We start from the raw sequence: 12,133 nt of genomic DNA, 5'->3' as shown, positions 1-12,133 counted from the left end.
ACGATGTGCACTAAAGAGTTGGCTGTCATTCTGCTTGTTGCCCTGATGTGCAGAGAAACTGAGGTATAGAGCAGTGGTGCAGTGTCCCAGAGCTGAGGCTCCAACCAGAGCTCACGCCCTCAGATGTCCAGCATCGTTGGAGCTGACTTGCGTGACTGCGTGGAGACTCACTGTGTCTGAGGCTCTATCAAGAGTTGGGTGGCATACGCCCTCCCCAGCCTGCCAGGGCCCCAGGTCTGACCTCTTATATCTACATAGATGGCCGAGAAACCGGGAGAACTGGCAGAAAGAGGAAGGAAGGGAACAGGCGTGTTGTGGCCAGAAGATGGGTGGTGACTTCTCAGGCCGGTTTCAAGTTTGTGAGCCTGAGCCACTGAGCTCTGGTTCTGATAAGGCTATGCGGCCTGAAGCAAGGTGCTCAGTCTCCCTGCCTCCCCTGGTCATGGGTAGGGGGGTAGGTGGCCTCAGTTTCCCACAGGGCAAGGCCAGAGAGACTGATCAAGTGTTAATGAGACAAAGCCGAGAGAGAAGGTGTTCTGGAAGGACTGAACGGCATGTGCAAAGGTCCTGTGGCACAAGAAAGTGGAATGAATGTGTGTGGCAGAAAGGAGGTCTGGCCAGAGCACAGAGAGGGCATGCGAGACAAGAGGTGTGGGGAGGGCAGAGCTGCAGCATGTGCAGCCCCTTGACCAGTAAAAGGGGTCTTGACCTTAACCTGGGAGCAGCAGCAGGGGGGCTCTGATAGGTTTAAGGCAGGGTGGGGATCACACACTCTGGCTGTAGGCGACAGAAGTCCAGGAGGGGTGTCCTGTGGTCCCCAGGCTGGAGGCAGGGCTGCTGAGTGGAGGTGGAGAGCAGTGGGCGGCTTTGTGACACCTGCAGGGGAAGAAGAGGGGACAGAGGGAAGGCTGGGTTTGGGGCTGGAGGTGAGCAACCAGTGTCAGAGGAATCTACACAGATGACTGTCACCTTTGCCAGAGGGATGGCACATGGTCCTTGGTGAAGAGGAGGTTGGAATCTCCTTTTTTGGTCCTGATTCTCTGGGGAGGAGGCCTGGGGTGGGCAGGAAGGCAGCGCCGGGGGTGGGAAGGGGTTGACAGGTGGTGATGGGGGCCACACTGCGGGAGGTCCCCCCCAACATGGAGTTGACACGGATGTTGGGGTCTGAACTTGAAGGTCTCACAGAGAGACCAGAGCCCAGGGGTGCCCGCATGAGATGGGAATGTGCGTGAGGATGTGGGCCCACGCCTGCCAGCATGTGTCTGTGAGGCTTGTTTCCAAAAGACTCTGTGCAGACCTGGCCCCTCGGGACGCTGGCCGGGTATCAGGGACACAGCCTTCTGTGGGGCGGAGCTGGGGTCCTGGTGGCTCCTGGAGCATGAGGTGAGCGAGGGGGGGTGAGGGCGGAGGACTGTTCGTACCAGCTGCCTCCTGGGGCCTGCGGGGCTGGCCTGGGCCAGGACCTAGCAGGCAGGTCCCCTGACCCTCCCCCGCGCCCTAGCAGGGAGTGTGTTCAGACAGGAGAGACGGTGCTCCTGGGGTGGAGGAAAATGTTCTGGGTCCTGACTGGGGCGTGGGTTGTGCAGGTGCACCTGTTCAAATGCAAAATCTGTGCCTTTGACTATATGTAATTATTTATTAAAACAAATCTGACCTTGGGTTGAGCTTGGCTTTCATCCGTCACCCCTGGGAATGGGGCGCGGCTGCAGGAGCTGTGCTGTTGGCTCGCGGGGTGGCCTTCAGGTATCTGCTGGGCTGTCGCCTGTGAGTGGTGGCCTCTGCCGAGGGCACAGGGTGTGGGCGTGGGGCTGGAGCTGTGGCCTCTGTCTGGCTAGGAGACAGGAAGGTAGGGCCCATGAAGGCAGCCACTGGATTCAGGGCAGCCAGTCAGAGTGGGGAGAGACACCCCCCTTACTTGGAGGGTCGGAAGTTAGGACAGCCATCGGAGGGAGGGGCAGGGACCTTAGTTGGTGGGGGAATGTTGAGTGTCCAGAAGGTGGACGTTGAACCAAACCTGGGGGGACCCCTGCAGAGTGTGGCAGGAGGGGTTCTCTGGGGCTGGGCTGGGGTGGATGGTGAGACCAACACCCGCCTTCTGGGGCCCAGGGGAGCAGGGGGAGGGATTGGGACTTAGCAACTGAGATTTGAAGCCTCTGGAGGGCTTGAAGCAGGGAAGAAATAGGGTCCAGTTTGCATGTTTGCAAAGCTCCCTCTGGTCCTGGGGAGGGTAGCAGGTGGGTGAGGGGGGCAGGAGCGTGGGAATCTGTGAAGAGGGCACGATTGAGGAAGGGCTGGCCCTGGGGGCCTGCGGCCAAGAGCCTGTATACCCTTCTCCATCCTCCACTTTTTTTTTTTTTTTCAAGATTTTATTTCTTTATTTGTGTGAAAGAGAGCAAAATGCACAAACAGGGGGAGCAGCAGGCAGAGGGAGAAGCAGGCTCCCCTCCGAGCAGGGAGCCCAAGGCGTGCTCAGTCTCCGAACTTGAGCCGAAAGTAGATATTTAACCGACTGAGCCACCCAGGCGTCCCCACATCCTTTGCTTCCTGTCCTGGAAGTTCCGAGGGGGTGAGGGGAGGACTTTGGAGTGGGGTCCAGAGACAGGGTTTTCCTCTCAAGACAGACCAGGGTCAGCCTGGCTTCCTAAGACCCTTGCGCACCCGGACTGTGGACAGAGGAGCCACCTTGGAGGGCGGCGTGAGCCCTTCCCCACCTCCAAGGGCTCCGTTCCTTACAGGATCGTCAGAAAGTTCAGGATGAGAAAGATTGCTCTAAACTGGGCATCTTTGTGTGGTGCCTGGGTGGCTCAGTGGGTTAAAGCCTATGCCTTCAGCTCAGGTCATGATCTCAGGGTCCTGGGATCAAGCCCCGCATCGGGCTCTCTGCCCAGCAGGGAGCCTGCTTCCTCCCCTCTCGCTCTGCCTGCCTCTCTGCCTACGTGTGATCTCTGCCTGTCAAATAAATAAATAAAATCTTAAAAAAAAAAAAAACTGGGCATCTTTATGAGGAATGAAAAGGGCCCCTCCCAGCACCTTCTGAGATGCACGTCTCTGGGACAACCTCGAGCCTGTCTTGACTTATTAAAAGATCTGAAGTTATCGGTAAACTTTGCGCCTTGGCTGTAAACCAATGACTCAACACTGCCGAGCCCATTGCTACTGGAGCTGCGAGCAGCCGAGAGCAAGCAGGAGTCAGCCAGCTGCTTCTATAAAGGCTACAGAGTCAGTATTTCAGGCTTCGTGGGCCACGCAGGCAGCGTCTGTCTCACCGCTCGGCTCTGCGGTGGCCTGAAAACAGCCACAGACGCGGAGTAACTGGATGGCCGTGGCTGTGTGCCAATAAAACTTTATTTAGAGACCTTGACATTTGCATTTCCTGTAATTTTTATGAAATTTTGCCACGAGAGTCTATTATTTGGGATTTCCCCAATTTTGTCAACCATTTAAAAATCTGAAGCCTATCCTTCATGCATGGACTGGACAAACACAGGTGGCAGGCAGGGCTGGCCCGCATACAGCGGTTTGCCAGCTTCGGATCTGAAGGGAAGGGTCAGGAGAGGTGGCTCCGGGAGTTACCGAATTGCTCGGTGCCTTGGTTTCCCCACATGTGAGTGCCCACCCCAGCCTTCACCAGCCCCCTGTGCTGAGCTCTGGGAGGGCAGCACCGGGCTTGGGCCAGACCTCCGGGATCACCCCTCCACCCCTCACCCCTGGCACCCCTGTAAGCAAGTTGCTGGGAAATGGAACCCAAGGCTAAGAGGGCCATAGTGGGTGACGCGTGGGCCCAGAAGGGCCGGGTTCTCTGAGGCCCCGCAGGTGAAGGAACAGGACCTGGGGTTCACACGCTGCTCCTGTTCCCTTCTCGGCTCCCGTAGGAACCTGCGCAAGGGGTCCAGCGGCCTGGCCGACGAGATCAACTTCGAGGATTTCCTGACCATCATGTCCTACTTCCGGCCCATCGACACCACCATGGACGAGGAGCAGGTGCAGCTGTGCCGCAAAGAGAAGTTGAGATGTGCGTGCGCATGGGGCGGGCTGTGTCTCGCAGGTCCCGCCGCACCCCTGCAGCCGGCAGGGGGTGGGGGGAGGCGAGTGTGGAGGGGAGGGCCAGGGGACGCCCACCGGCATCCTTCCGGTGCTCAGTCTCAGTTGATGACACCCACAGAAGCCCCGAGGCAGTGTTTCTCCCCTAGGTTGGGCCATGGTGGCTGAGGCTCTCGGGGGCCATGAAAAGAGCAAGGCCCTTGGTTCACAAAGACCTGGGCCCTTCCGCCAAGCAGCCATGTCACCCTGAACCGGGACAGGGGACGCTGATGGTGAACACACGCGGGTTCTGAGGCTCAGGGAGCTCACCCAGGTGCTAAGGGCACTGCCTAGTCCTTGGGCTCCGGAGCCTGCTTGGTTGTGATCAGGCTGGCCAGCAGCATGGGGTCCTGGGGTGGCCTGTGTCATGTGTCCCTCCCCCGTCTGGACTTTCCCAGGACTCCTGACCCCCTGCTGAAGGCCATCTGAATCTCAGCCCTGTTGGCGGAAACAAGTAAACATGGGGACTCGGCCGTATTTAGCTCTGGAATGCGTACATGAGGGCTGGTGGGAACCGCCAGGGCTGGGGGCTCCCAAGTGCCCTGCCTCTGGTGCTCTGGACCAGTAGGGAAGCCCGGTATCGGCCCAGTGTCCCACCTGCTCTGAAGGCCAGGTCAGAGGTCGTGGGGGCCCTGGTTTCCCTTTCCTTAACAGGGCAGCCGTAGGCAAGCCCGTTAACTTCTCTGAGCTTGCAGAGTACAGTCTGTGAAATGGGCTCAGGGCAGCCTCGCTTCATGGGGTCACGTGCAGATGAGACGTGAAGATGTTTGCTGCACGTTGCCCGGGGTGTTCAGTTGGTGCCAGATCAATGCCAGCGCAGGGACTTGGGGAGCTGCAGGCTGAGCTGGTGGGGCTGAGGGGCTGCCTCCCCCTTGGCTCCCGGCCTCTGCTGGGCGGTCAGGTGCATAGAGGCACAAAGCAAATGACACAAAATGGACTAACGAGAGGAGAAGAGGTTCTGGTGTCCCAGCCTGTGCCCACCGGGCAGGCTTAGACCAGCCAGGGGCCGGGGTATCGGCAGTGTAGCCCATGACCCGCCGATGATAGCTGCCTGCTTGGGTCTTTGAGGAATGATGATTTTTTAAAAAAATAAAAAAATTTAAAAAGATTTTATTTATTTGACAGAGACACAGCAAGAGAGGGAACACAAGCAGGGGGGAAGTGGGAGAGGGAGAAGCAGGTCTCCTGCGGAGCAGGAAGCCTGACGCGGGGCTCGACCTCAGGACCCCGGGACCATGACCCAAGCCAAAGGCAGATGCCCAACAACTGAGCCACCCAGGAACCCCTCCAAATCTTATTTTTAAGTAATCTCTCTACACAATGTGGGGTTCAAACTTACCACCCCAAGAGCAAGAGTCCCACGCTCTTGTGACCAAGCCAGCCAGCGCCGCAAGGAATGAGACTTTGAAATAACGTCGATCTGTCTGTCCATTAGCTTGTGCTCAGCGCGTGCAGGGATCGCTCGCTGGTCCTGACCCGCCAGCTCTGGGGCTCCCAGAGTCTGGGCAACACCTTGAAGTAGGTGCTGTTGTTGCTCTTCCCATTTGACAGATGGGAAAGCTGAGGCTCAGAGACGTTAGGTCACTTGTCCAGGGTCACCCAGCAGGAAATAGGCAGTCTGGGCCTTTGCCCTTGATCCCTGCGGTGGCCACATGGGGGTCGTTGTGGATGTCTTTTGCTCATTTTGAGGTATGTTTCCGAGCGGGAGGGTTGGGGAAGCAGGGGCACTGGGCCTCCCCTCCCTGCTCGTCTGACCGAGACCCCCTTTCTCTCTCTCCACTGCCGCCCCCAGTTCTGTTCCACATGTATGACTCGGACAGCGACGGCCGCATCACCCTGGAAGAGTATCGAAATGTAAAGTATGCTCCTCGGCCCGCAGGCCAGGGCTCCTGGCCCCTCCCCGCCCGCGGCCCGGACGGAGCCCCGAGGTCACCGTGTGTCTGCCTCGCCCGGCAGGTGGTGGAGGAGCTGCTCTCCGGGAACCCACACATCGAGAAGGAGTCGGCCCGCTCCATCGCTGACGGGGCCATGATGGAGGCAGCCAGCGTGTGCGTGGGGCAGATGGTGAGCCGTGTCCCGGAACCCCCGAGCCCCTCTCCCCGACCAGCCTCTGCCCTGCCTTGCCCAGCTGGCTTCTGGAAGGCCCCGCGGGGAGACCCCCAGCACTGTCACCTCCCCCCAAGCCTGAGCCATCAGCTCATCAGACCGTTGTTCATCTACCGGTGACTGGAGGGGATTCCCGGCCTTGAGATGGGCGGGGTCAGCAGGGGCTCTTCTCTGGGGTCCTTCATCTGGCGCCCCGGCGTGGAGTTGGGAGTGGAGATGCGTGTCAACGAGACTCGGCCTCAGGGCTGGCACCTGTGGAGGGGAACCCTCCGCCGGCCCCAGAAGAGATGTGGGGGCCAGAGGCAGGTGTGGCCATGGAGGCGTCCCGTGCGGCCGAGGGCTGGCCACAGGGCTGAGAATCGGGGTCTCTGCATGGGTGCTGGGGACCCCTGGAGGCTTGTTGGGGTCGTGCTGGTGTCGAGTGGCTGGGGCGTCTCTCAGGACTGTGCCGGGCCGGTTAGAGCAGGGCCGCATCACCTGGCTCTGGTGACACGTGGGGCGGGACAGCCGTCAGTGGGGGGACCGTCCTGTTCAGCCGCGTCCCTGGCCTCCACCCACCGGATGCCAGGCCCTCCCTCCCAGTTGTGACAACTAAGAACATCTGCAGACATGGCCAAATGTCCCTGGTGGGCAAACAGGATGGTCCCCAGTGAAGGATCATTAACTAGAGGGGCACTGACATAGACGGGACAGGGCGACTGAGCGGGGCGACCGTCATGCACGTGCTGGGGGCTTGGGCACGTGGAGGCACCTGCAGCTATGCCCCAGGCAGGCCAGGCACCCCCGACGTTCCCGTCCCCGTGGGTGGCTGCACGGCCTGTGCACACATCATTCCATAGATTTGTGGTCTCACGTTAGCCTGAGGACGTAAAGAACTTTCTGGAATTTGGGGGCAGCCCTCTTTACTATGCCTGGTGGACTCGCTCTTGGAGGGCTGGCTGTAGCCCGGCTAGCCCCTGACACACGGTGGCTTTGAGCCCCAGGGACCCCAAGGGCAGGTACTTGACCATCTCTGTGACTTTGTTCGCTGAGGGTTTTGGCTGGTCCCGCGGAGGCCGTCAGCTCTTCACACCAGTGTGTTACGTGGCCCCAGACACAACCCTGTCCTGAGTGGAGGGGCGTCTTCCTGCCGGAGCCTGCTCTCTGTGCCCCACGCCCACCGTCGAGGGGCCTGGCAGGCCCCGGCCTGTTCCCAGGGGCAGGGGCTGCGGTCACAGTACTGGGCTGCGTTTTCTCTGTCTGCTTCTCAGACCCGGGGCGGGCAGGCTTCTGGCTTCAGTGAAACGACCCCACTCAGCAAATTAACTGCGGCAGAGAGGGCTGGTGACCTCAGTGGGGCGCGCAGGGATCCCCTGCCGTGTCGTTGAGCCAAACTCCCATTTGATTTAATTACACTCTCCTCTTTTAAATGGCTCCCTGTCCCACTCCAGTTTCCATTGGTGACCGTTTTCTTAATTTGCCGTAGTAAACTCGCACGGCAGCTGGCAGCTGTGGATCTGCATAAAATTCACACAACCTCAGAAGCGGGGGCATCTCCGAGCCCAGGCCTGCTCCCTGGGGGTGCATCCTGAGCGCCTTTCTTGATTTACGGGTCATTTGGGTGCTTTTCAAACATTCTCTCCTGCAGATGTTGGCCAGTTACACGGATGAGCCGTGTGCGCTCATATCTGGGTGCAGGGCCGGGCCGGGCCACGCGGCTGGGTTGCACACAGGCGGCCACTGGGGATGCTCAGCGGGCCTGCCCCACTGCCCGCGCTGCCCGCCCCGGACCGAAGCTCCGTCAGCTGTGTTCCTTGCCTTCCTGAGCCAGCCATTGACTGGAGCCGTGCTGGCTTTCCAGAACGCTCTCTCTGGAAGCTCCTGTGGCTTGGGGGTGTGGGGGCTGCTAGGCTGGGGTCTCCGCTGTGGGCTTCCCCTGCCCTCCCTCTGCCGGTGCCCTGCAGCTAGGGCTCTGGAAACTTCTTTCTCATTAGCTCTCCTCGACTGCGACCCGGGTTTCCAGGGTCGCCACCACTCCCCGTGCACCTGGGCAGGAAGAGCAGGGGGTCCTGGGGGGGTCGGCCCCGGCGTTTGAGAACTGGTCGCATTTATAAAACTTGGAAGTGCACATAGATAAATTTTTTGTATGAAAAACAAGGGTTCGGGTTCCTCACCCTTTGTGGTTTCCAGCCAGGCTCTTGGAGCCTCCCAGTTGGACGGGGGGCCTGGCTTCGTGTGCCTCAGTAGTCTTCTCTGTAAAATGGGAGCAAGGACAGGACCCTGTGGCAGGCGCTCAGGGCGCCTGCTGTTTGCTTAGACAGACATCAGGACGACGCCGGAGAGGCGTTCGCTCTCTGTGCCCTTCTCCCTCCGGGGAACCGCCCTCGTGGGGTTTGTTTCCCAACATGCACCAACATGGACGTGTCTATCTTTTATTTCTGATTTACACAAAATGCAGTTGAACAGACCGCTTCTCCTCTCTGTGCTGACCTCCCCACCTCCACAGGCCGGACGGGCCGGACGGTGGCAGACGGTGTCTGGTTAGCAGTAGGGGACCAGACTGGCCTGGGTTCACAGACCTGCCGCCGTTTTTCTGCTTGGTTTTTCCCACTCTATATCTTGGAGCCTTTTCTGTATGTGCTCGTAGAGATCGACTCCTTCTTAGTGGCTGTTTAGTACTCAACAGCACAGATGCCCAGGATTTATTTAGCTGGTCTCCTGAGGATGGACATGGATGGCGGCCGGGCGGTCCCTGGCACAAAGGGTGCGGCAGGCAGGGGTGAGGTTTGGGGAGGCTTGGCTGTGCCAGAGCCTGAGATAGCAGAAGGGGCAGGAGCCCCACCTCTGGCCTCATGAGGTCCGTGTGTGCCCAGAGTGGGACAGACGCACATGGAGACTGGCACTGGCCATGACTGGCTGGGGGAGAGGCCCCGCAGGTGACCCTTATCGCGGTGACTCACTGGGCGCAAGGGTTGGGCTGCAGAAATCAGCCCCCCCCACCCCCGCCCCAGTGGTCTGTGAGCTCACAGGGTCAGTGCGGGTGCAGTGGGGCAGGACCAGGAAATGGCAGGAGGCATGTCCATTGGTCACTGAGGGGAGGGGAGTCCATGCCTCTCTGCCCCCCTGCTTTCTTGATACCCTCATCCACCGGGTCTCCCCTGGTGGGCTCGGGTAGGTCCCCAGTTAGCCTGCACCCTGCTTCTGTCATGTTGTTATGCCAATGAAGGGGACCTCGGAGTTCAGGGTGATGGCCTCAAGCTGGAGGCAGCAGTCCAGAGAAACGCCCTCTTCTCTTGATTAAAGGGGCCCCAGCATCTGTGTCCTGGGGGGGATCTCCTGGTGGAAGCCGCTCACGCTGCATGTGCTCTGTCCCCAGGAGCCTGACCAGGTGTATGAGGGGATCACCTTCGACGACTTCCTGAAGGTGGGTGTCTAGGAGGAGCGGTGGGGCTCGAGGGGGTGCCCGCTGGTCAGGAGGAGACCCGCTCCTCTGCGGAAAGGGGTCAGGCCTGGGCGTGACCTTTAAAGCACGGGCTTTACTTGATTTTATGGGGAGAGTCCTCTTCACCTGCGGTCGGGGCTCCTGAGGAAACCAGAAGGGCTCCAGCCACACCTGTCTCTCCCCGATGAGTCCCCGGCCCCCTTTGTCAGAAGCCTTGCTGCTGGCAGTTGGAACCAGGCTCTGGAGTGTTCTGTGCCTGTATGAGAACTAGCTTTTCCCAGAAGCACACCATGTGCCGTTCTCCTGTGCCTCGGAGAAGGTGCCTTGGATATAGCTGCCCACCCCCCCAGCCCCCATGGCGGGATACCCAGCCTCTGCTGTCACAGCTGTGCTCCGAGCTCGGGAAGCAGGACCCGTCACTGCTCTGATGGGTCTGGCGGAGGGAGATGAGCTTGCTCCATCCTCTGCCTGGCTCTGAGTACCCTGACAGGGGGTCGTTCTGGAATTTGAGGAAGGACAGGAAGTCAGGGAACAGGACCCGAGGCTCTGGCCCAGGGCACTGTGCCAGCCACTGGCCAGCCCGAGGGAAGGGATGGGCCCGGGCCTGGAGCCAGGCCAGGACGTGGGTGGTCACAGCCCCATGGAGCCCAAGGGCAGCTCAGATGAGTGCTCCTCCCAGGCTGCACAGCTCACCTGGCCAGCAGCAGCGTGCCCTGCAGAGGCGGTGGCAGGCGACGCAAACTTCTGGGCCCAGGTGTGCAGCCTCCTTTCCTTGCACACATGGGCTGGGCAGGTTCTGCCCCAGAAGGCTTCGCCTGTCTGCCACCCCCATGCCCCCGCTGCTCCCCATGCCCGCCCTCCACCATGGAGGCCTTTCCCGATCAGCTGGCCCTTCCACTCCCCCGAGCCTCACCAGTGCCCCTATTGCCACTCGGCATTTAGCAGGAAGCACCCTGGGTGCCCAGCTAGCTTGGCTGGGAACGAGGCCTGGAGCTGTTCCCAGGGAGCCAGGTCTGATCGCTCTGCACGCTCGCCAGACCCAGAACAGGTGCAGGAGACCACAAAGCTGCTGGGGCATGGGTGTGTGACAGTGGCCAGATCGGCAGCCAGGCCTCCCTGCAACCCGGGTGCCGACAGGGCTCTGACTGCCGCCCGCCTACAGCCTGGTGACCGTCTCCGGGAATGCTGCAAGTGTCAGCCTTGCACCTCTCACACGAGCAGGGGGACCAGTCACGCCCACCGCATCCAGCCCTTTTTTGATGTGTGGCTTCCGAGGGCCAAGGAGCTGGCAAGTGCAGTCCTGAGAGTGGGGGGTAGGCTGGGTCTGTAGTGTGGCAGATGGGATCGGGTGGCCGAGGGGTCCCCCGGAGCCCTGGCCAGGATGGACTGTAACGGCAGAACCAGGACCAGGTAGGTATGTGGCAGTGGACATCTGTGGGCAGAGATGACCCTTCCCAGGGAAAAGCTTGCCTCCGTAGAACCGGGTGACCTATCCCTGGGAAGTTATAAAGACCAAATTGCTGTGACCTTTTAACGAAGGAAGGTGGCTTAATAAAATTTGGCAGCTGCACAGTGCTTAACAGCTTCCAGAACGTTCCCGTGGATGATTGCCTCTGAGCCCCCAGCGTTGCGTGACTTACGTGGGCAGCGCAGGTGGGGGTCCCGGCATTGTACTGATGAAGAGGAGGTTTAGTGGGGTTAAGGAATTTGCCTGAAAATCGTGGAGCCTAAAGTGGGGTGGGTGGGATTGAAATGCCTCGGAGCTAAAAGCTCGGATTCCGTACTTAATAATAACTTGCTGTGACAATTATCAGAAAGGATCCACATGTCAGAGCCAAATTAACCCACAAAAAGGCAGATGGAAGTTTCTCTTTGTCGGTTAGCTCACAATCTTGAGAGCAACCCTCTGGTTTTCACCTGCCCTGGTGGCGGGGCGGGCAGGGGGGGACCCAGGCGGGGACCCGGGCCATGGCGGGGACATGTGCTCATGCTGCTCTGTCCGTTGCAGATCTGGCAGGGGATAGACATCGAGACCAAGATGCACGTGCGCTTCCTTAACATGGAAACCATCGCCCTCTGCCACTGACCCGCCTGCCCCCGCCCCCCCGAAGCCGGCTGTGCCCACAGCCTCCCGTGGGACCCGAGGCCGCCCGGTTCCTTCCGCCACGGCTCGTGTAAATAGCCCCCACTCCTCCGCTGTCTTGTTTTCCCGAGGGTGTGGTACCTGGGACCTCGGCTGTTTTTATCTCTAATAAAAAAGAAAACGGTTGGTTTGTTAATGAACATGGCTCCTGTCTGGTCCCCACGGCCACTTGGTGGCACGAGGCTGAACGTGAGCAGGCAGCGGCTAATTTCCAAAGACTGGTCTGGCAGAGAGGAGGTTTTCCCTCGCCTTCTCTGATTTTATTTGGGTGAAGGGTTCCCTCTTTTCGCCGCACAAGTGCTGGCAGTCGGGGGAGGCAGGCTGCTCCCTGCTCTGTGGTGGCTGCGACTCGGGTTGTGACCGAGTGTCCGGGCGGGAGGAGA

The 12,133-nt window shown here is 59.9% G+C and overlaps 1 protein-coding gene across 1 annotated transcript in view; it reads left to right on the top strand.

Moving 5' to 3' along the window:
- The window catches only part of TESC (tescalcin), a 54,775-nt gene extending 42,885 nt beyond the window's left edge, over window positions 1-11,890 (top strand). The window contains 5 exon segments of the mRNA XM_059409899.1: window positions 3,873-4,012; window positions 5,873-5,934; window positions 6,037-6,144; window positions 9,542-9,589; window positions 11,616-11,890. Coding sequence (XP_059265882.1) covers window positions 3,873-4,012; window positions 5,873-5,934; window positions 6,037-6,144; window positions 9,542-9,589; window positions 11,616-11,693 — 436 coding nt within the window. The 3' untranslated portion in view covers window positions 11,694-11,890.
- The last annotated feature ends 243 nt before the right edge of the window (window positions 11,891-12,133 follow it).

The sequence above is a fragment of the Mustela nigripes genome, chromosome 8 (assembly GCF_022355385.1).
Source record: "Mustela nigripes isolate SB6536 chromosome 8, MUSNIG.SB6536, whole genome shotgun sequence".
Taxonomy (NCBI): Eukaryota; Metazoa; Chordata; class Mammalia; order Carnivora; family Mustelidae; genus Mustela; species Mustela nigripes.
This window is presented reverse-complemented; position numbering and strand designations above follow the sequence as displayed.